This window comes from Phasianus colchicus, chromosome 5 (assembly GCF_987193195.1).
Source record: "Phasianus colchicus chromosome 5, bPhaCol1.hap1.1, whole genome shotgun sequence".
In the NCBI taxonomy this organism is placed as follows: Eukaryota; Metazoa; Chordata; class Aves; order Galliformes; family Phasianidae; genus Phasianus; species Phasianus colchicus.
Window position 1 is genome coordinate 25,796,971 of NC_143440.1, and position 21,964 is coordinate 25,818,934.

A 21,964-nucleotide genomic window follows, 5' to 3' on the forward strand; every position below is an offset into this window, starting at 1 on the left:
CCCTCAGCCAAGCTGTGACACAACATCCAAGTGCATTCATCTCTGACCCAGAGCTGTATCATTCCTGCTACATGACAATGCTTTGTTCATCACTTCATTGCATCCACTTGGCCTCAAAAAAATCAGTGGGCCTTAAACTAACTGGTTCAACAAGCCACTGGAGATAAGGACAGTCTCTGCATCTTTTGCATTTACCTACTAAGAATACAAGACCTACTAACCACTGACTTCCGCTACCTCCACCAAACTACAACACAGCCCCCAAGCATCACCACTGTTATCATAATCCTAAGCACAGGAGTCCACAGCAGCCACTCCATGATTCACAACTGGTGTTATGTTTATGTTAGCAACTAAAGAGATTACTGCCCACAGCTGAAAACAATGAACTCGTTTCACTTCTGCACCTTAATTGTATATGGTTTACTAGCCACACACTCTGAATCTTGCAGTTTACAGCCTAGTATTTCAAAATGAAGTACAACCACTGGCTATCTAAGTCAATAAACCAACTTCTGAAACATCATATCTGAGAAAGACCCACTATCTTCCCTGCCATCTCAGCTGGGAGAACAGTGGGCTTCTGAGAGAAGACTAATCTTAAACCACTGTTCGTGTGAACTGGCAGCTCTATTGAGTCAGAGCCCTAAGGTCCCATGAAATACTCCAGTTCTGCACTGGAAAGATCCGTAACACTGAAATTTCAGTCCATTTATATACCATCACTAAAAAATCTTGCAAGCATCCAGAGACTGCAAAAACAACAAGCAACTTTCTATCACCCAGAACATTTAAACGTATAGAGTCTCATCATCATCAAGGCATTCCCACTTAGATAAGCCCTCCACCTCAACATACAACAGCAACAAGATTTCTAACACGGTAAATATTTGCTTTGTCCCAGCATCCGAGCAAAGGATAGTCAGAACCAACTTAATTTTCTTAATGGAATCAGGAACAAAGCCCATTGTTGAGCTACTAAGAAGATGGATCATTGTAGCAGGCTTTCAGATAAGCCAAGCTTGGCAATATCTTTACTATCGATTTTATGTCAAGCCAGATCTCGACTAATGAGGTAATATTCTTCTTCTAAGTACAGATGTTAAAACTGCTCTGTATGTATAGAAGGGCAGTCAGAATCTGACATCATTTTGAGAAATTTACACAGATATAAAGTTTTGAGTTGCAAGGAACCTGATGCCTAAGGCAACAGAACTCGAGATTTGCCCTGCTAACCTACAATTTTCATTTTTGATTTTCACTAGCCTGGGCTAAACAAAAGCTTTTTCTTTTCCTTACCAATCTTTGCTATGCCATGCCTTTCCATCTCCAACACAATTAACAGATTGTGCATTTTAAGAAAAAATATTTTATTATTAAGAACAATTTCTTCATTAAGAGTGACAAATTAAAAAACCCTAACACGAAAGCTAAAACCTTTTCTGAACTGGGAGACACTACAGGAGTTACTGCAGAAAGTTATACTAACTGCCTCAAGGTACTATCAGTGAACATACAACTTAGAAGCTTTACATTTCTTTTCCACATATAGGAAGCTAGTCATCGGATGCAAGAAGAAATAGATGACAGAACAGAACATATGCCTGCAACTCCTGCCCTTACTAACCAGCTACAGATCCTTCCTTCTTGGCCCAGAATATTTTTCGGTGCAATCTCAACAGAAGCATGAGAGTCAGTAAACCATACTCCTAGGTTAGTGATCAAAATCAGTCTTTCATAACAGCAGCGCAGTCTCTCCTTTTGTAGCTTTATTTTTTAATTTAAATAGCTGTGCTCATTGCTGTCAGTACGTATTAGGCATTTTCTGAGGACACTTACCAGACTATTCCCTTTCAAAGGCTTATGGAGTTGGACACCTAATTTATTAATTCCGAATGACCGTAGGTGTTTCCAGACATTCAAATCAGCTATATGGCAATACCTCTACATACAAGAGTAGAAGTTAAAGAACTTCTCTCGACAATAGAACCCAAACTGGGTGAAGAGCAGTCTCAAAGATAGTAAGAACCTATAGGAGTTGCAGAAGCTGGCAGGGCATTTTAGCAACTCCGCTCCACAAAAGGGAAGGAAAAAAAAAAGGAAAAAAGCAGTAAAAATAGGGAAAACTAAGGAATAATCCCTTCGTGAGGTTGGCTAACTGATGACCATTTGTGTATGTGGCCTTGAACTCACTCTTTCTTGGACTACCGAGAGTACCATGGCCAGTACTTTGTGTTTTAGAAAGAAAACAATACGCCCAGCTTACTGATCATGCTCTACCACAGAAAGGGAAAAGATTATCACTGCCCCAAGCAGTGCTTTTTTATTCTCATTGAAGTTTGAGCTAAAAGAAACAAGTTCCATTATTGAATTAGTTTTGGCTGACAACACTGAAACAATTGTGGTCAACAACAAATACAAGCAAGTGAAATCATTCAAAACAAAACCACATAAGACTTTTCACAAGAGTTTTCAGGTGTGACTAGTTTCTTGCTCTGTATGATAATGAGGAAAAAGGTGGGGTAAGCAAAGTAGTCATAAAGACATTATCAGTGATCTGAACAAGCACCAGGACTGTAACCACGAGAAAGTGAAGACAGCTTTGAGCCAAGAACCAGATGAAGAAAGCTTGGGCCTGCAAACAAAAATGTGGGCTCTGGATGTTTGATCTCTACTGAGATAATAACAAACATAATTTTATATATTTTTTGTAAATATGTAGAATTTCAAACACCTCACTCCCACAGCAACTCTCCCTCTAATTGAGAAGTTTGGAGTACTTATATGTTATAGGTGTGGCATAAAATAACAATAAAAAATATGAGCTTGCCCTACTTATCTGGGAACTTAGTGCCTGAAGGTCTGTCTGTTTCTCTTTTGCTACAGTGCATTTGCAAAAGATGGGTGGCAACTTCAATACTACAGATAAAACCTACCAGTCTGTGAGGTGGTCGGGACTTTTTCTTATGAGTGACATATCTCTAAGCTTTAGAGAACTGTGTAGCTGATAGACCTTGAAGGAGGAAACACAAACAGCAGAAGACTTCCAGGACCAGAAAGAGTGCAGTTCACTGAAGTTATTTACTATTGCTGGAATTCATGATGAAGCACAGCTTGATTTTGGAATTAAAAGATGATAGAGAGGACTGAAGCAGGATTTTCTGAGCTAATTATCTGAAAAAGTGATATCTAGCCTTCTTTCTATTTCTTGTTTTTCACTCTGACTTCAAGATAATCTCTCAGTAGCAACTGAAGATTAAAATATGTAATACAAATAGGCGTCTATCTCTAGGTGCTTTCCTTTTATTCTATCTTCCTTTTATTCTACAAAATGTGCAGCTTTGATTGGATAACACACGAAAGTGTGTATGACTTCTACTCCCTCTGGAAAGTGGGAATGTTTCAAGATGGTCTCTGTTCTTAATAACCAATACTGTTTAAATTTTAATCCCAGAAAACCTGCTTATTTCAGAGTAGCTGCCTAATAAGAAACAGCTCAAACACCGTAGAAATAAATTTTGTTCTGCCTGCATGTACAAATTTTCCTGGAACTGTGCAGAGAACCATAAAGATGGGGTAAAGTAAGGATACTTGACCTAAAATTGTTCTTAACTATTTTGTGCTTCTTCCTTTCCCTCCTTTCTATTTTGACTTAGGAGTCAATCACCTTCCACCTTTACATTCTTAAAACTAAAGCCTCAGTTCTTACCAGTGTTTCATTTCACTAAGTAATACCAATGCTCATACCAATTTCCAGTGACACTAATTCCATTCCAAGGTGTGTAAATAACATCACTTTCAGACAATAATTTAGACAATAATTTTACGTAGAATTTTTTTGTAGTGCTCAAATAAGCTCTTAAACAATGACTACGGTTCATTTCAGAAATGCTACACTGTGATCAAAGCCTGTCCTGGGCAGGTAGGTATCACAAAGGGTATTTTATGAGTTAATTCTGGGAAACTGTGGCTGCAGTTGTTTAGGCAAGTAGAGGCTTGTCAAGTACGTAAAGGAGGTGAAAAAGGAGGTTAGAAATTTATCCCAGAAAATGTTACAAATTCCTTGTGAAACTGGCAAAAAGGAAAGGAAGGAGTAGCCAGGAAGGAAGTGAGCAATAGCTAAAAGTAGGAGTGAGAGATGGATTTGAAGTAGAATATGTTTTCTTAGTCAAACTGCTGTCTTTGGCTGACCAGAAGTCTTGGCTGAAGATCTCCATGGCAGCTTGAGAAGTGCCAAAGAATTCAAAGAAAACAAGCACTGGGATCTATTGCTTAAGTTCTCCATGGGAGTCAGTCAGGTGATGGAAATAAAAAGCACTGTTCTGTGCCTGACTCAGGTTCTTACAAGACATATTGCAGCAAAGGAAAAAGCAAGCACATGGAAAATGGCAAAATCAAATGACATGTGGGCCTTTCTCCTTTTCCTGTTGTGATACATTCCCTTTACCCATTTCTTCTCCTCGCTGCATTCTGCTTCATGCAGGAATGAAAAAAAAAAATGTGGGAAAGATCAAAGAGTAGAAAATATAGGACAAGATCCAGGGTTGCTGCAATTCCTTTTTTTTTTTTTTTCCCTTTATCTCTTCTCACCTCTAGCCTTTGCTTTTCCACTCTCTGAACTCTACAGATAAAACAAAAGAGGATGCTCCCGAACTTAGCAGACAGAAGGAAGAAATTACAAAAGAGGCAGAATTAGCCCTTCTCAAAATCTGACTACAACAGGACTCCTTGAATACTTAGAGATATCAGTCATTTCACCAACACAGCCTTTGGACTGAGTGCATTTTAAATTCTATACTCCTAGAATCAGTGAGGGAGTCAGCCACTCTCACCTCTCCTGAATATGAGGGAGAATGAATGACTGCTAATTGGATGTGTTCTTTGCAAAGGGGGCAAACAAAACCTGTGTCTGTTACAGACATCCTGTCAGGAAGCTGCACAACTCAGTCCTGACAGTTCTACTTTCATTTTTTGCTCTACAAAAGCAATAATCTCAAGGGGAGAGAAGATGTTGAAGCCCAGAGAGACTTCACCCTACTCTGCAATTTAAAGTCTAAAGAGCTGCAAATTGATCATCTTACCCAGCATCCTCTTCATGGCCAACTTTCAGAGAAATTATTATATTTCTGTTAGTGTCCACATATCTGATTTCAAGTGTGAATCTCTGGAGGAGAGGAACAGCATCCTGTGAATATACGGCTAGTTCCAGCAAACAAGAGTCCACGCTCCCAGGCAGGATTGGGCTGTGCAGGCTGAACTTGCATCTGTCTGGCAGCCTACTCATGTTCAGAAGGAAAATGTCTCCTGTGAGAAGAAAAAAAAAGAAAAGAAAAGAAAAAAAAAGGACACATCGTGGTTGCAAGAGTTATAATAATATGAAAATAGATAAAGGTTTTTAATAAAGATCTCAAGAAGAAAGCAGAGGACTATGCACAAAGTAAGTATAAATAACAGATAGAAAAGAAAGTAAAGGAGATAAATACGTAAAGTAGCAATAGAAGGAATGAGAAGAAACCAAACCAAGAAGCGTGAATATGTCCCACAAAACAAAAGCTGAAGATTTCTCAAGTCAGCCAGCAGACATGAGGAGCCAGACCTGACTTGTAAAGGATTGAGTTTTGTAACAAAAATCCATGTGTAAGCAGAAGCAGCTAATGCTAAAACACAGAGCAACAAAAGGAGTATATAAATGAGCTGGCTAAATACTGGGTACATGTATACACAAAGCAGGCAGTACATATAAGGATAATATAAATTATAAGGCTCTCAGTGACAGATTATCTTAGGCACAGACAATGTAGCTAATAGTCGCACACCAGAACCAGCATAAGGCAGTATTTTTAAAGATTTGTGACTGAGGTCTCAGACTGCCAACTCCTATTGCTGCTGCCCACAGCTATCAGCAGTGGTGGGAGAAAGCAGATGCTCACCGGGGGGAAACTGTAACTGCCTACCTTCAACAACTCCTTGGGAGGAACTGTTTTCCAGAAGCAGCTGCTGCCTCTCCTGAGACACCAGGACACTGACTGAAGACAATACCCAGTCTGGTCTTCCAAAATTATCTGTAGACGTCATCCATGAGCAGCGTGAAGCGATGATACAAGAGATTTCTGTCACGAGAAACAAAAAAGGTGTATGGAGTCTCTCTCAAGAAATGAAAGACTAGAAGGGAGAAGAGAGCTGTCTTACGCAATAACAACAAAGAATCTCTTCCAGAGCAGGTGAAGGAATATACCTGAGAGAAAAACAACTCTGCAAATTCTTGGCAGATGTAAATCAGCATCTTCCCACCAATATCAGCAGAGAATTAGTGGATGGTCAACCCACAGGTACAAGGGCTGTTTCAAAGGTAACACCTCCTATTTTATAATCTTGGCCCACAAAGTCAGATGGGGATGCTGGTGGTATGGCAGTAGAGGTTGAACCTTCCTACCAATATTCTGTTGCATTTTATTGCTGTATGATAGATGGCAGCAGAGGGGCAGTCTGACAAAATGGCGTCTGACACAGAAATGTGTATGAAGCAAAAGTACGTAATTGAAATCCTCCACAGAGAAAAAAATCATTCCCATTGACATTCATTGATACTTGCTGAAGTTATGGAGGCCAAACAGTGAATATGAGCACAGTGAGGCAGTGGGTAATACGCTTCAGTAGTGGCAACACTAACTGTACATCAGCTCCATTGGTGCAGACAGTTACAAGTGCAGAGTGCCAGCTTTGGCAACAGTGCATAGTTAATGGTGTTGAATATGTTGAAAAATAGCATTTTGTAGCTGACAATTTGCTCTATCAAATAGTGTTACTGTGCTCTTTGTATCTGTTGTAAGTTTCCATGGAAATAAATTGAAGGCATTATTTTGGAGCAACCTAAGTACATAATATTCTGAATAATACTGCAACAGAGATATTGAAACTGTAAGGATTTAACATTTTAACAGAGAGGAACAAAGGAAGCCCTAAGATCTTAAGCAGAATAGCTGAGCAAAGCAAGCTTTATATATATTTTTTCTTTCATTTATTTTCCCCCAGCATTCTACTTTTCTCCAGCAAGATAGACAAGAATGCCCTCCTAAGAACTCCAGAGTCCATTCACAGCACTGAGAACACTAGATCATCCTGGCCAGAATTTTTCATAATCAGCATATTATAAACCAGACAAGTAATTCACTGTTCTCTCATCAATCTAACAATCTCTCCCTGAAGAGACACTAGCTGTACAAAGCTCTCCCACACAGAAAGGAGCTGAATAGATACAGTAAGCTGATATTAACTTGCACAATACTTATTTTCAGTAGTAATAATAATATTACAGTAATAACTTGAGGACCCACAGGCCATATGAGAAACTGTAAGAGTGAACATTCATATTTGGGATCCTGTCATTCAGAGGGTATTCAGACCTTGTACTCATAAACGACACAATTTTATCTCTTTGGTAGCTCTATTGCTTGGAAGAAAAGGTAGGAATTAAGAATAGAATTAAGGTCAGGAATATAACAATGATAGGCTATTGCACAGGCAACACAAATGGGACAGAAGAAAATAAAAAGAGCCTCCAGAGAATTTGTGATACTTTAACTTTCAGGAAAAAAAACATAATGAAAGCTGCCACGGAAAAAAAGCATCTTCTTGAGTACAAAAGACAAAGTAGACAAGACAAGTTTGCCTAATTTTTAAATTTAACTGTAACCATGTTTACACGCACCATGGAGCATGCAGAATTTAGAGAAATATGAATGTTATAGAGTTACATATCACTGGCTTGGGACAGGCTGTGATCTCCCACCTCCTCTGTATCAAGAAAGATACAGACTTACTGTAATGAGACCAACACAGGCCCACAAATATAGTTGAGGGACTGGACCATATGTGAAGAGAGGCTGACTGAGTGGAACTGTTCAGCACAGAGAAGGCTCATGGGAGCTTTTTGTCAATATATATAAAAACCTAATGGGAGTGAACAAAGAGAATTCTCACTATTGCCCACTGCAGGAAAAAAAAAAAAAGTAATTGGCACAAAGTAAAAAAACAGGAAATTCAATGAACATAAGAAAACACTTGAGAGTGGTAAAGTGTTAGAAACCTGCTGCATATTTAAGTTGTACATTTGCCATCTCATAGGTATTGAAAGCCCAACAGGGTCATAGGCAACTTGCTTTCAGTGATCCTCCCTGAGCAAGTGGATTGGACAAGGTGATCTGAAGAGGTCTCTCCCAGCCTAAGTGATTATTTCACTAAATGGAAAGTCATCCCTTCAATTTCCACGCCGCTGATGACAACTGGCTCCTTTCTCTTAAGTGCTTATGAAATGCGGCATTTATCCTGGCAACGCAGTAAGACCAAATACATCCTACCTATCTCACAAGCATTTTCGTTCAGCTCACTGTTATTTAAAAATTCTTAGAATATTGAAAACTCCAATTGGAAAAAATCTTCATTTGGTGTCAAGAAAGCTACTCTATTCTATGGTTGCTATAGCTCTACTAAATAGCTTTTGTTTAAAGAACTCCCTAACCCAAATCTGGTGTATTACACTGATGATATAGAAGATGTTTATTTTACTTTATTTTAATAATGAAGTAAAGAATTCCCCTAAAGTTGCACTGGTCTTTCTGCGTCACTATGCTATTTTCAGCCAGAAACTCAGTGGCACAGCTTTCTGAAGGATCCTTGTGGCTGCCAGCATCTCATTCGCACCTAGATTTTGAAGTGGAAATAAGGCGAATGTAAAGAAGAGGACTTGAGGTACCTGGTTCAGAAGGCTGAAGAAACGACACCATCCTATTCCTTATCAGGGAGAACTTCTCAGGTGGATTTGGTGTAGGAGGGTTTACTTCACGCGATCCAGAACAGAAGACAACTATAACAAAACAAAAAGAACAGGAGAAGAATTTGATGTTTCTACACAAAACTATACTCTCATATTGTTAAACATGAACACAGATTTAACAAAGCCTCGCTGTATCAATCCACCCTCATTACAGTGTACAGAGGTAATACTGTCTTTGGTGTTCTTTATCTATCCTTCTTTTTATCAATATAAAACTGCTAAATAGACACTATGTTCCAGTAGTGCCTGTGTTGTAGCAACTGTACAGCTGAATAGCAGGCCCATTGCTGCCTGCTAGCAACTATAGATTTTATTCTGCAAACACACTAACATAATGAAACCTTTGTATTAGTCACACATCCAGAAAACATCTCTTCCTACTGCCATGTATAAAGGCTGGGATTTGCAAAGGAATCAGGTAATTTCCTTGTAGCTAATATCTAGTAATATGTAGCTTCATCAATACAGCCCTTATTAATCTACTTCAATTGCTTTATCTCACAAATCCCTTTGTCATACAACTAAAAAAACCTTTCCTTGATAATTGTGACATTTGATCATATTATGACATCAATACATATGTATTTGTGCATTTTTATTCATATCAAATCTTAGAGTTCTGTTTTAAAGTTTGGTTGAGTTGGAAAAAAAAAGATCAAAATCTCAGAAAGTATGAAAGGCAAGAACATGCATCCCACAGTGAGTAAAATGCTACAAAATGTTTCATATTGTGAGAATTACATCTTTTATTATAGCATAAAAACAGCAGCTTGTCAGTCTTCACGTGCTGCTGAGGAAAGGACAATAAGAGCAGCTATCAAACTGCAGCAAATCAATAGAACGACAGAATATCCTAAGTTGGAAGGGACCCACAAAGACTGTCTATAGTCTGACTTCTGACTCCACACAGGATAGACCAAATTCAAACTTTATGTCCAAGAGTGTTGTCCAAACACTCCTTGAACTCCAGCAGCTCAGTGTCAGGTGTCCCCTGCCCTAGGGAGCCTATGACAGCACCTCCACATCCTCTAGGGAAAAATCTTTTCCAATCCCCCAACCCAACTCTCCCTGATGCAGCTCCATGCTGTTCTCCCAGGTCCTATTGCTATTACCAGAGAGCAAAAATCAGTGCCTGCTCCTCCACCCCTTTCACAAGGAAGCTGCTCACAGAAATCCATTCATCCATTGATTTTCTCATAGCTAAAGATTTCTGGCTTCTAAGAAGCCTAAGAGAGCTTAGTGATGAACACATGCATGAGATCTGGAAAGTAGTTTTGTAATATTCCAGTCTATTTACATTTCAATTACTTTCATGCTCATTCAGCCTCTCTGTACTGAAGAGCTATCAGATACAGTCACTAACAGAAACTTTACTTCACTTTTCTGTGAAACTAAGAGTTCCAGATGTGCTTCCAAGCGTATCCTCTCGTCCATGCTTGTCTGCAATCTTATATGACATGAATGTCAACATTAATCAAATAATAAGGACCATTTTGTATAACAAGCTGATTTCTCTGTCTTCATCAGCATAAGGCAATGATTCAAATGATAGGAAATAAAAGATGGAGAGGAAATCTGTGATTATAGGTTAGGCCTGCCATTAAGGAGCATAAAACGATCAGGAAGAAATAGTAAACGTAACAATACTCAATTGTCACTGCAAAAATACGGGATCTCTTAACAGCGCAGCACAAATCCATCGCTTTTTCTGTAATAGAACACCAGAAAACCAGAAGCCTCCAGCACTCAGAAAGTAATTCCATTTCTTTAAGTATCTTACAGAAAATGCATTCAGACACCTGCAGGGCTGAAATTTTTCCTGAATCCTGATGCTACTTTGCAGAAGAAAAGGAAAATACAGAAAATTCTTCTGGATCTCATGATGGGAAGCCAACTCCAGTTCAGCCAAGCCATCTTCCTGCCAAAATAGGAACTTCATTTAGAGCATTTTGTAGCGTTTTCTCCCTGCAATATCAAAATATCAACTCAATATTTCTCACTAGTTCTCTTTGGAAACGAGTTAACGTACAGACTAATAGATCTGACTGTCAGGGAAGTCAGACTAGACAATGAAAAGACTCTGTGTCTACTACCTATCCTTGTATTTTTCAATTACTCCTAAGCCTTCCATTTTCCGTTCAATAAACATTCTCCCTCCTTCATGAGTATTTACAACTTTAAGCTGTTAACCTTTCACCTTGAAAACGTCACTGTGATCTCCTGCTGCCTGCTGTTAAACTCCTTATTCTTTGCTCATCAGTTGGTCCGTGTGCCTTGCTTACCTCATCACCCTCTGTATTCTGCTCAGATACATTGCAGTAGTGATCAAAAAGAGGAGCAATACGACAACACACTGTTTCACCAAAGCTGATTATAAGAAGATCCCAAGGTATTGCTTCCTACAGCCCTCTCAATTCCTCAAGATTCTTGCTCAAAGGCAAACATCAGTGCACACTAATCTCATGTGATACAGAATGGCCATTCAGCTCTCTCCTGAGATCTCCTTGTTTATCTGTGATACAATCTCATCAGTCATTTTGTTCAAAAAAATTCTTCTTAGCTGATTCATTGTGACATCAAATCTCTCCCTGGCATATTTCATTTCAGAAAACGCATTTACACCCTTTCCATCTTCATCCTTTGCTTTCTGAAACATAGTTTTACTGTGTTGGCAAGTTGCACTCTGACTTATCACTTCATATCTTAGTCTTTATGTTATCAGCAGATTATCAATACAGTTTTCAACATCAAGTGCAATCAATGTAAGTATGTGACTGAAAAGAGAATGTCCTACATTCACACCATGACCTTCTCTAAACTTGAAAACTCATTTAAAAAGGATGTTACAACAAAACACCTTTTTAAATAAGATGTTTTGATAGACAAGCAATTATGAACTTTTTTCTAGTTGTCTCATATCAAGTGTCTTGATATTTTTACTCAGACTGATGTCAAGGCAGCAGTCTTCATACTACGTAGTCACATACTTCACAAGAGTAGAGAGTTTATCAGTGTATACAACTAAACCTAGCACATTCCACTTACCCTTTTTTAAATACTAATGCAACATAAACTCTCCTCCAGTTCTCTGGAATTTCTTCAGCATCTCAACACTTCTGTCTTTTAAAGATCTCTAGTCAATTTTCTCAAAATTCTTGAACACAAGCTGTCTTGACCAGTTGTTTTACAAAGTGAGTGCTTTAACAACTGCCTTTCCACAAATCTGTATGTTGTTACGGAACCTCTTTCATCACTAATATGTGATGATTAAGCATCAATTTTTTGTTTTTTTCTTTCCTAGAGAAGACATGCTTATTGAACCCTTTTTGCCTCTATTGTTGATAACCCTATACCACATGTCTATGACTAATTAATACCATTGCTAAGGTGTTTTTGCTACTAACGCACTTGAAAACCTTTTTAAACTTCCTAACTCTATTGCTAGTTCCATCATTAAGCCGCCTTCTTCCCAACTTCTTTTTAATACAAGCAAAACCATTTTTTTCTTTATTATTATTTATACATCAGAAGATCCTCCCCTTTCAACTATAGGTTTGCAGTTTTCTAGCCATTTACACATACAACTCAATTATTATCCATATTTTTCTCTCCCCAACCTTTCATTCAATTGAGTTACTGTGACTTTGTTTTAAACTTCAGAAGATTTGCATCTTCTGGAAGTATCCAGATACAGCAGCTCAGAGTTATTTAGGCAGTAAAGTTCATTTATTTGAATATCTATGTCTAGGTACATATCAGACTGCTCTAGATTTTATTCCGTTTGCAAAAAAAAAAGTTTCAAGCTTCAATCACTTCCACTGGGGTAACACCTGGCTTTATTTCTGAGCTGAGTTCTTAGTTCAGCCCTTTGTTTACACACAATAGTAACACAATATCCTAATATGTGATTCAATGTTTCCCATACAGATAAAGCAATCTACTCAATAGCCACCAAGAAATTTCACCTTGGCAGAACAAAGATCTCCAATTTGAAGACTTCACCCCTACATATTAAGAACTTGTTTCTCTTATGACATACAACAGGCTAGTTCACATTTTATCCAAGTCTCAAATTGGATTTGGAAGCCTACAGCAGTCATCAGCAAGCATAAATATTTATTTTAGGTATTAATTTATCTTTTGGACTTCTGGTACAATGGCTGTGAAAAGAGGAAATGTCATTTTTGCGATGTACTGTTGTTTCCAACCTATTTCTGTCTTTCAATTTCAGCCACAGGAATTCTCCCTCCAAGTCAGAGGAATTTCATCTTATCAGCACTTTGGTTTAGAAATGAATAATTTCACTTCAGCTCCACTTGTTTATTAGCCAGCCTTATCACAATGGCAAGTGGGCAATTAAAGAACTCTTTCAGTCCTTTGAGCCTTGATTAATTTTGTTCTCCACATCTTGATTCTCGTTTAAACGAATTCTTTTTATTCTTCACTTTCCATCAATATCTACACATTGATTGCTAATTTAATATCAATCACACTACTCTGGCACATCAGATCTAAAACATTGCTTCCCCTTTGAAAAGCTAGAGGCCAGTCAAACCATACAGCCTCTTTTCCTCAAAGAAGATGGATTTGTGAAACCTATGTCTGTAAGTCTTATACAGCATACCTGACTAGCAGAATACTCACAGCATTTATTTAGTTTTATTTTACTCTCTGTATCATTTCACATACAGAACATGAATGGCATATAAGAATGTATCTTGAATACCCTTCTTCTTTGGAACCATTAGAAGATTTCTAAAATTATTTACCTCCAATGGAACTAAAATGAGCTATTTATGTTGGCATGGACTATCCCTGGTATGTCTTTGCTTATTTACTTCAGAAAACCTGTTCAGCTATTGCAATCCCATCCAGTATCCTATCCTCAGAAGACAGATCACCACCTCCTTGCTCTCCCGCACAACGCTGACAAGAATCTTTCCTGAAGGGAGGGAGGTGGATCAATCTGAAGAGCTTTTTATAGCTGGGAACTGAGAAACTCCCTGCTATAATGCTCACTTGGAATCTCAAAGATCATCTTCAGTTTCCACGACATACAGAACGATTAGGCATTTACAAAGTACAAAATTCCTGCAGTGCTCCTTCCTGCTGTTCACAGTATGCCTGCTTCCTGCCTCCCCTCATCACACAAAATGTTGCTTTGTCTCTCATTTCCTCGCTTTCTCTATTCAGTCACTCAGTGGCCAGTTCCTTTCCTGAATGGTGATGTATTCTGAATCATGTTCTCTCCAGTGGTCTGCAGAGCATGCACTCATCCTTTCAAACCCCAGAATTTTGTTTCTAATAAAACCTCTAAGCTGCACTTAAAAATAAATAAATATTACAATAATTAAAAAAGAATCATTTAAGCTCAAGCACATAGTAGTATACTACAGGTTGCCACCATTGCACAGAAGTTACCAGACAGAACTTATGCAGAAAAAGCTTTGCCCGCATCACCTATATTTTTCTTGTAAGATCTACCTGGTTAGATGCACTCAAGGTAGATGTCTTGGGTCCTCCTCTTGATACTACTGCCCTTACTTGGCATGTTGCCCTTGAATAGTGACTTGCTAGTTGAGATTTATTATGCCATTTTCAGTGTACATGTACATCTACTGAAATAGATCTGAATGACTATTTTAATTACAGTTGAGAAATAGCATGCCAAAAATGTTTCCTGAAATCCAAAAATATGCCATCTACTGAGTCCTTCTAATCTACTAATTGTGTAGTGTATATATGTGCATACTCATGCCTGCATATATTGTCACATTAACTTAGAAAGATTTCTCTTTTTATAGCACAGCTGCTCATTACGCATATGTCTATTTTTATAATAGTAGCTCCTTATTACTCACAGATAATAAGGGTAAGGTTTTGCACTGAGTTTCACCTCTATTAAAGCTTCCAGGAAGGATATATATACACTACCTAAAGCATCCAAAAGTTTTTCAAGGACCTTCATGATAACTGTATACAGCAGCTCCATTTAGCTTTACCATTTCTATTACTTATTTTCTCTTCTCTCTTCAGAGTGGGATGATTGCTAGCAGAAAAGGCATCCATTCCATTTCTGCTTGTGAACAGATATGATACTGAGGGTTAACAGATTGTACCAACAGTTGTGAATAAGAGATGTCTGTATGACCTTAAGCTTCTGTTGTTCTTGGTAGAATTCATTTGGTCTAAGCTATAGCCTTACATTTGAAAATTGACCATTCCTGGGGCGATGGCTCATTTTGTCCCCTTGCTTCTCCATACACATTAGTGGGAAAAAAAGACATTTAAAACAAATTAAGAGAGGCATGTGTTTTTCTCACAGGGAATAGAGAGCTTCTTAGGTTTAGAAAAACTGTCCAAAACAGTAAGGAAAAAAAATCATAGAATTCTTTGAGTTGGAAGGATCTAGTCCATCTCCCTTGAAATGAACAGGAACATCCACAGCTAGATCAGGTTGATCAGGGCCTGATCCAGCCTTGTCTTGAAGTCTCCAGGGATGGGGGATCCACCACATCCTAAGTGTATTTATGCAGTCCAGAAAGTAACCTGGAAGGAATACCCAACAGTTTTGCTTTCCAAGGGAACAGCACTTTAAAAGCGTTGTGCTCTTGGGCATAAATTAAGATGAAGAAATATTATTGTCGTATTCCTTCAGAACACTTGCAGAGATATTCAGTTGCAGCTTAAGAGGAGATATATGCATGAATTCACATGTACAGATGTGACAGGTGTAATTAGTCACAAGGGAAGGTGAAGGAAGATGTAAAGTCTATGGACACTGAGTGAGTTAGAAAGAAGCAGCAAGCAATACCTCAAAAGAATAACAGTAGCCTCACTCTCTCATGATGACCATAAAATCCTAGGCAGTAACTATTTCTTATGCTACAATTTCATGTGAGAATGCCAGTTCCATTCATTAAGAGAAAATACTAATATATTCCAGGTACTTACATGGAAACTGTTTGAATACTTTGTTGAGATTAGAATGTGTCATATTTACTCAATAATCTGCCCACAGTTCAAAGTTTTTAATGTTAACAGTAAAATGGTTTAATACTTAGCTGAAGGAAAGTATTTCAGTGCTATCAAAACAGACCTGCTATTCCAAATGACTCATTTGGATTAAGGCAAAGCATAAACTGGGAGGAATTCAGTTTGTGAAAAATGTTAAGGTTTTGAATCTTCACGATGATTATAAGCAAAACAAAATTTCTAAAATCACTATTTCCTATGAGACAGAGTACTTAGTTTTCAATGTACTCATATGCTAAAAGACAAAAAAAGAAAATCCCTCTGTGAACTACCCAGAGGTATCAATAAAACTATGCAAAAGAGAAATGGGAGACATAATTGATAGAGCTGCCCTCTAGCAGATGCTCAGCTATCAGCTTCAGCACGCCTCTGCGTTTTGCTGGCTCTGGCAGGAGATCTGTGGCTCTACCCTTCAGCTTCCATGGCATGGCATGGCATGGCACTGCAGCAATTGACAGGAAAAGAGAGACTGCATGCAAGCAAGAAAGTAATGGAAATATAATTTTCAGATCCAGATTTTGATTGAATTATTACAATGAACGTGGAATTGACCCCACTGAATTCAATTTCATAAAATTATTTTCAATTGCTTAATTTTACACAACATAAATAAAGCAAACAAAAATTACTCTGAGCTGCCCCTGAGCTTCCTTGATCTTTGAGGCTACTTAACGTTCCTCTCCTTCCTTGTTTTACTATGAAGAGCCTTAGGAATGCTCTAAATGTATGCACTGCTCCAAGAATCCCTCAGGGGTTGCTCTGCTCAAGGAGGCTTTCCAAGCACAAAGACACATTTCCTGCACCTCTTTTTCTTTGATCTACTTTTGACACAAGGATGACTGCCAACAGCTCTTTATTATCTAAGGATTCCCCTTTGAGAACTTAACCCTTACAGTGGTTAACAGTGGTGAACAGTGTAAATCAGCCAGCTCTAAATATATCCCATACAGCATTTGAAGCAGTTTTGTGACTCCTTCCCCAGTTAACTTTTCCCAGAGTGAGCCATGCAAGAGGCATCAGAACAGAGGAGTAAAGCTTCGGTTGTGTGCCCAGCAGAGATGCTATCAGGAGCTGGGCTCTCATGCCCACTCTGCCATTAGCCAGCTGAGTCACACGTATAAAAACACACATGATGGGACCAACTTCCTGTGGAAAGTGCTTTAAGCAAAATGAAGAGAAAGTGTGATGTGAAGGCAAGCCTGGTTATAGTTGTTCTTACCCCTCCTGGCTCACATGCAGGAGCAACAGGAGCTATCAGAGCCAACACTGACTTCTTTCTCCAGGACTCTTGGCTATAGAATCCTACAGGCTTTTCTCCAATATTCAGTTTCTGAATGAATCTCCTGCGAGATTTATTGAGGGATTAAAAACTAATCCATGTGTGGCAGATAATTCCACGCTTTCATGGTTTCATGCCATAAACAATGTCACCTCCTACATTCATTACAAGATACCCAAAGCCACTTTGCTGAAGAGCTCAACTACCATGGATTCTGCAACATTGAGAGGATACTTAGAACAAAAGCGAAATTCCTAAAATCTCATATGCTCTCATACTGTTGCCATCCCAAAGAACAAAACTCAACGTGCAAACTGCATGCAAAGTGCTTCTCTACACAGTTTTGCCCTGAAGAGAGTTGTGCACTGTGTCCTCAAGCAAACAAAATCATTTGCACAACAGTCTGCCCAGACATCAAATAAATGTATGTATTTTCCACACCTAATACTGAGAAAATGCTCAGATATCACATTAAATACAGGACAGAACATATAAAACAACCAGCTCAATACATACAATTGTTTCTAAGATGTGTCAGTAACACAAGTAAAAGAAAAAATGGAACTTTGAGAAAACACATTTCAAGCTGAAAAAAGTGTTAAACCAAATATAAAATGGACAGTCTAATGCATATTATGTCATCTGTAAAGAGTAAATGCCCATTTCATTTGATCAAGCCAATGTTTAAAAACTTTGATTTCCTGCTACTGAACATGCTCTATTTTTTCTAAATCACAAAATCCTTGCTGTGAAATTAATAGCAAATAATAGTATTTAACACTGTGAATTTTCTTTTACTCTTATTTTTTCCAACAACCTCACTAACAAATGACTGCTTTATTAAGAGGATTGGGTTGTCCTTGCCTTCACCTATCCTCTTTAAATCAGGCTCTGCACTCAATTTCCTTTTAATGTAAAACAATGAGGGAAGAAGAATTACACCATCCCTTTAGAAATGTAAGAGAAATCCATCAAAAAGAGAATTCATAGGTGTCACTAATTTATCATTTAAAGAAAAAAAGTTCACAAGAAACCACCCCCACCCCAAAAATAACTTTTAAAAACAATAACAGCAAAACAAACAAATGAACAAAACCACCTACAACTCCAGCAGAGGAGGATAGGGAAGATGGAGAGGTACCAGATACTTTATTTTTTCCTAGGAGAGTTTGTGGAAAATGCTGTTACACTGTTACTTGTGTAAGGACATACAGAGCTAATTAGTTATTTATAATATTGGGATGTTACATGAGAAGTCTCTGTCAAGAAGGCAAAAATTCTTGCAGCATGAAAAGTTTACAGTCATTGTACTCCTGTTGAACGTTGCAATAATACAGTACTAATGTTGAAATAGGCTGGAATCAGAAGTGCCAGGTGTGATTTAAAGTACTGATCTGAGTATGGAAGTATAAGAATGTGGCCCAAATCTCTTTCTTTAATGCAGTGCAAACACTTTCGCAATAGGAAAAAGCATCCAGAGAAAGAGTAGGTAACAAGGCTCAGTTTGCAGAGTGTCAGTTACTCACTAGAACCACGATGCTCCTGATTGTTCTTGTTCTTATGCTGGTATAGATCCATTCAGAAACAGTACCTGTTATTAGCTACTACTATTAAAGTTTCTTCTTGAGTTTCAGTGCTATAACATAGCAAAACATTGTAAACTACATTTATGGCTATACCTCTCACTACCACTATCCAAAGATATCCAAAAGATAATTTCAAATATACTGTGCTTAGCAAGTACATTTGGAAAAATTGCAAGTAATTTGACATGACAGTTATTGCAACGTACCATTCACCACTTACCAGTTCAGGCTAACAGAGAAGAATACAATCATTACTGCCTATGCTTAATGTCTTTACACCTAAGGACAAATGAACTGGGGAGGAGTTAAAACATTAATGCACTGGGAAACCACAACAGCAAAACTTCACCAAGAATGTCAACGAACTACTCAGCTGGCAGAAGTGAACATCCAAAATTCATGGTGATGGTCAGTAGCAACCTTTAGCAGGTAGCACCTGCACAATTCACATGAAAAGCAGGTGTCTGGAATCCCTTAAAAGAAAGTACAGAGCCAAAAAATCCCAAGTAAGATCAAGAAGCAAGCAGATTTTTGTTTTCAGTGTAGCATCTAGAATGCAAAATACACTGTGATATGTGGTGATTGAGACAGCCAGTCAGCAACTGCCAAAGAAAATCCCTGTCAGCAGGGGATAAAGCCCCCAGCTGAGCTGGAAGGGGTTAGGAACAAGGAACTGTGTGAACACAAAATGTGCAGATAGTTGTTGGCACAAACTTTGACTGAGGCAGACTGCCACATGCTGCTTTGTCAGGTCCCTTTCCTCATGTCCTATCTTGATGACCCTATTCTGCATTCTACAAAAGTGACTGAGGTAGCCTGAGTGATAACATATTTGCATAGTTTTAAAAAGAAAGAAAGAAAAACATGAATCAGTAGGACTAGTTGTTAGTCTCTTTCATCTCAGAGGCTTGCTATCTAGGACTGGGACAAACTTTGGCCTTTTCTCAGCTCTTTCATGAAATTTTCTCCTTCATCTCAGCTAGAGCAGGAAGCTTGCCAGCGAATCTTTCTCATAACAGCACCAACAGGAACTTGAGTACAACACCTGACTTAAAAAAGTTTCCCAAAGGTACAGCAGCAATGTCAGCCCTTTTTGCCAATATGGAGAGACAGCTGGGAAAGATAGAATATACTGAGAGCATTAAAGCTCAGGGAAAGAAAGAAGTGGCTAAGGAGAAACTTGTTATCCAAACGTTTGTTTCCATAACCAGGAGAGGAATGTGAAAAACAACCAGTGTTTCTGTTTTATTTATTTTTTCCCTTTCTCCTCCTCGGTCACCCTCATGTGAAAATCAATCTGGGTTTTATGATTTCAAAGGACAATATCTGGTACAAAAGAAAAGATGCCTTCCCCATTTGAGTTGTAATTTAATATTATGATAATGTTTTCTTTTAATGAAAGAGAGGAGAGTGTTTATTTGAAAGTTGGCTGCTGGCCACCTCTTTTAAAGCTATATGAGGCTGTGGTTTCTTCAAGTCGTGTCAAACATCTTCTATGAGATTCAAGCAGAGAACACAACAGGCAGGTCTTTGAACGTACAAGAGAAAAAGCTTATTTCTCTGAAGAAAATAAGCAAAGGTAGAAGAAGAACATATATAAGAATGAAATGTAATCAGTGACTGAAATCTAGAAAGTTTCTGTCCCCACATACGAGGTAAGATTTTATATTGCAAAACCATGTTATAGAAATTGTAAACTGCTTTTCTACTGCATATCCTTCTTACTTCTTGCTCTTTTCCACCCCCAAAAATTTATCTGCTCTTCCCAAAGGTACAGAGACTACAACACTTCCTTATATGAAATAATATTTTCTCCTTATGGCAGATACACTCTAGTCTGGCATATGTTACTCTAGTGCTGAGAAAATGATATACTCTTAACAGGAATCTTGTAGAAAACGCATCTGCGCATGAAATAAATATATCTAGGACCACTATTCTAGGTATAAATAACCTTTCTTTTTTTTTTTGCAGAAGTCATGACTAAAGATATTCCCAATTCACTGAACACAGTGTACTAAAAATGGTCCCCGAAGAGTACAAAACAAGAGCAAATACACAAGATACATCCTTTCTAGATCATATGAGAGTGTCTTTCAATTTTACATCTGGTTGTGAAAGTTTGATTTTGGCCATAAATAGATAAGACACTAAAGCTACTTGACTTGAAAAATGCAGTTATTTTTTTTTAAAGAAAGGATATACATTTTACCACAGTCTTCAATAGATGAGTTGGTTCTTTTTTTGGGACACTGCTAATATCCAGCACATGTCTACAGGCCGAAAAGATATCTGCCCCTCCCAATAAAGACAGCCCTTGTTCTGCTCACATTCCCTGAAGGCATAATACTTCTGACTGATTGCTCTTCTCTTTTTCTTTTCTTCTGCATGTTTTTAAAGTGACTCTGCAATCCTTATATGCACCAAACAACAACTTTAGTTACCTTTCCCAACACATGTGCATGAAAAGCCATTGCCTTATGCATTAGGCTGAGAAAACCTTCAATCTAGCTGGCAAAACCCTATAAGGTTTACTTCTTAATTAGTTGTTTGCTTTTCCTAAAAGACAGGGGAAACGTAGCAGTTAACTATTTTGTCCAGAGGACAGGGAAAGGTAGCAGATGCAGCAAAAGAAAGGAATAGACTCAACTCCATATCCTGTATCTTCTCAAAAAGATATCCTCTCCCACCTAGCTGGCAAGCTCTGTTCCTGTGAGTCAGCAAAGGCAACATGATGACCATAAAAACGTCCCACAGCTTGTGATGGAGCACTTTCTACACATCTATTTCATGTATGAATTACGTGGGAACATTAGACAAACTAGAAACACAGGGGGCCCTTGCCTTGACACAAAAACATGGAAAGTCAGAACCTGTCAGTATCAGTAAGAATTCACTGACAATAACAATGAGCTGCCATGTTAGTTTTTGCAGCTCAACACAAAAGCTGAGACTGAGCAGACTGTATTCTGCCCATACCTCTTCTGACATTCCCAGTGGTACAGTTAGTTGAATCTAAGGAGGAAAAAAAAGCAGATAATGGAATGTCCAGTTGAACTTACAGCTTGCCATAAGGAAATCAGCAAACACCATAATAAATAAATAAATACATACATACATACATAAAATAAAGCACATCTAACATAACATAAATCTCATCTTTTCACTGTTACGCCACTAGATGAAACATCTATGGAAAATATCATTTATTAGAGTTAGAATCTAACCCAT

General features: G+C 38.2%; 1 protein-coding gene across 2 annotated transcripts in view; it reads right to left on the bottom strand.

Moving 5' to 3' along the window:
* The window catches only part of LTK (leukocyte receptor tyrosine kinase), an 81,251-nt gene that overhangs the window by 38,073 nt on the left and 21,214 nt on the right, over positions 1–21,964 (bottom strand). For both annotated transcript variants that reach the window (XM_090140983.1, XM_090140984.1), the window contains 3 exons: positions 8,753–8,863; positions 5,955–6,110; positions 5,082–5,304 (listed from right to left, as the gene is read on the bottom strand). In XM_090140983.1, the coding sequence (XP_089997109.1) occupies positions 5,082–5,304; positions 5,955–6,110; positions 8,753–8,863 (490 nt within the window). The remainder of the gene's footprint in view (positions 1–5,081; positions 5,305–5,954; positions 6,111–8,752; positions 8,864–21,964) is intronic.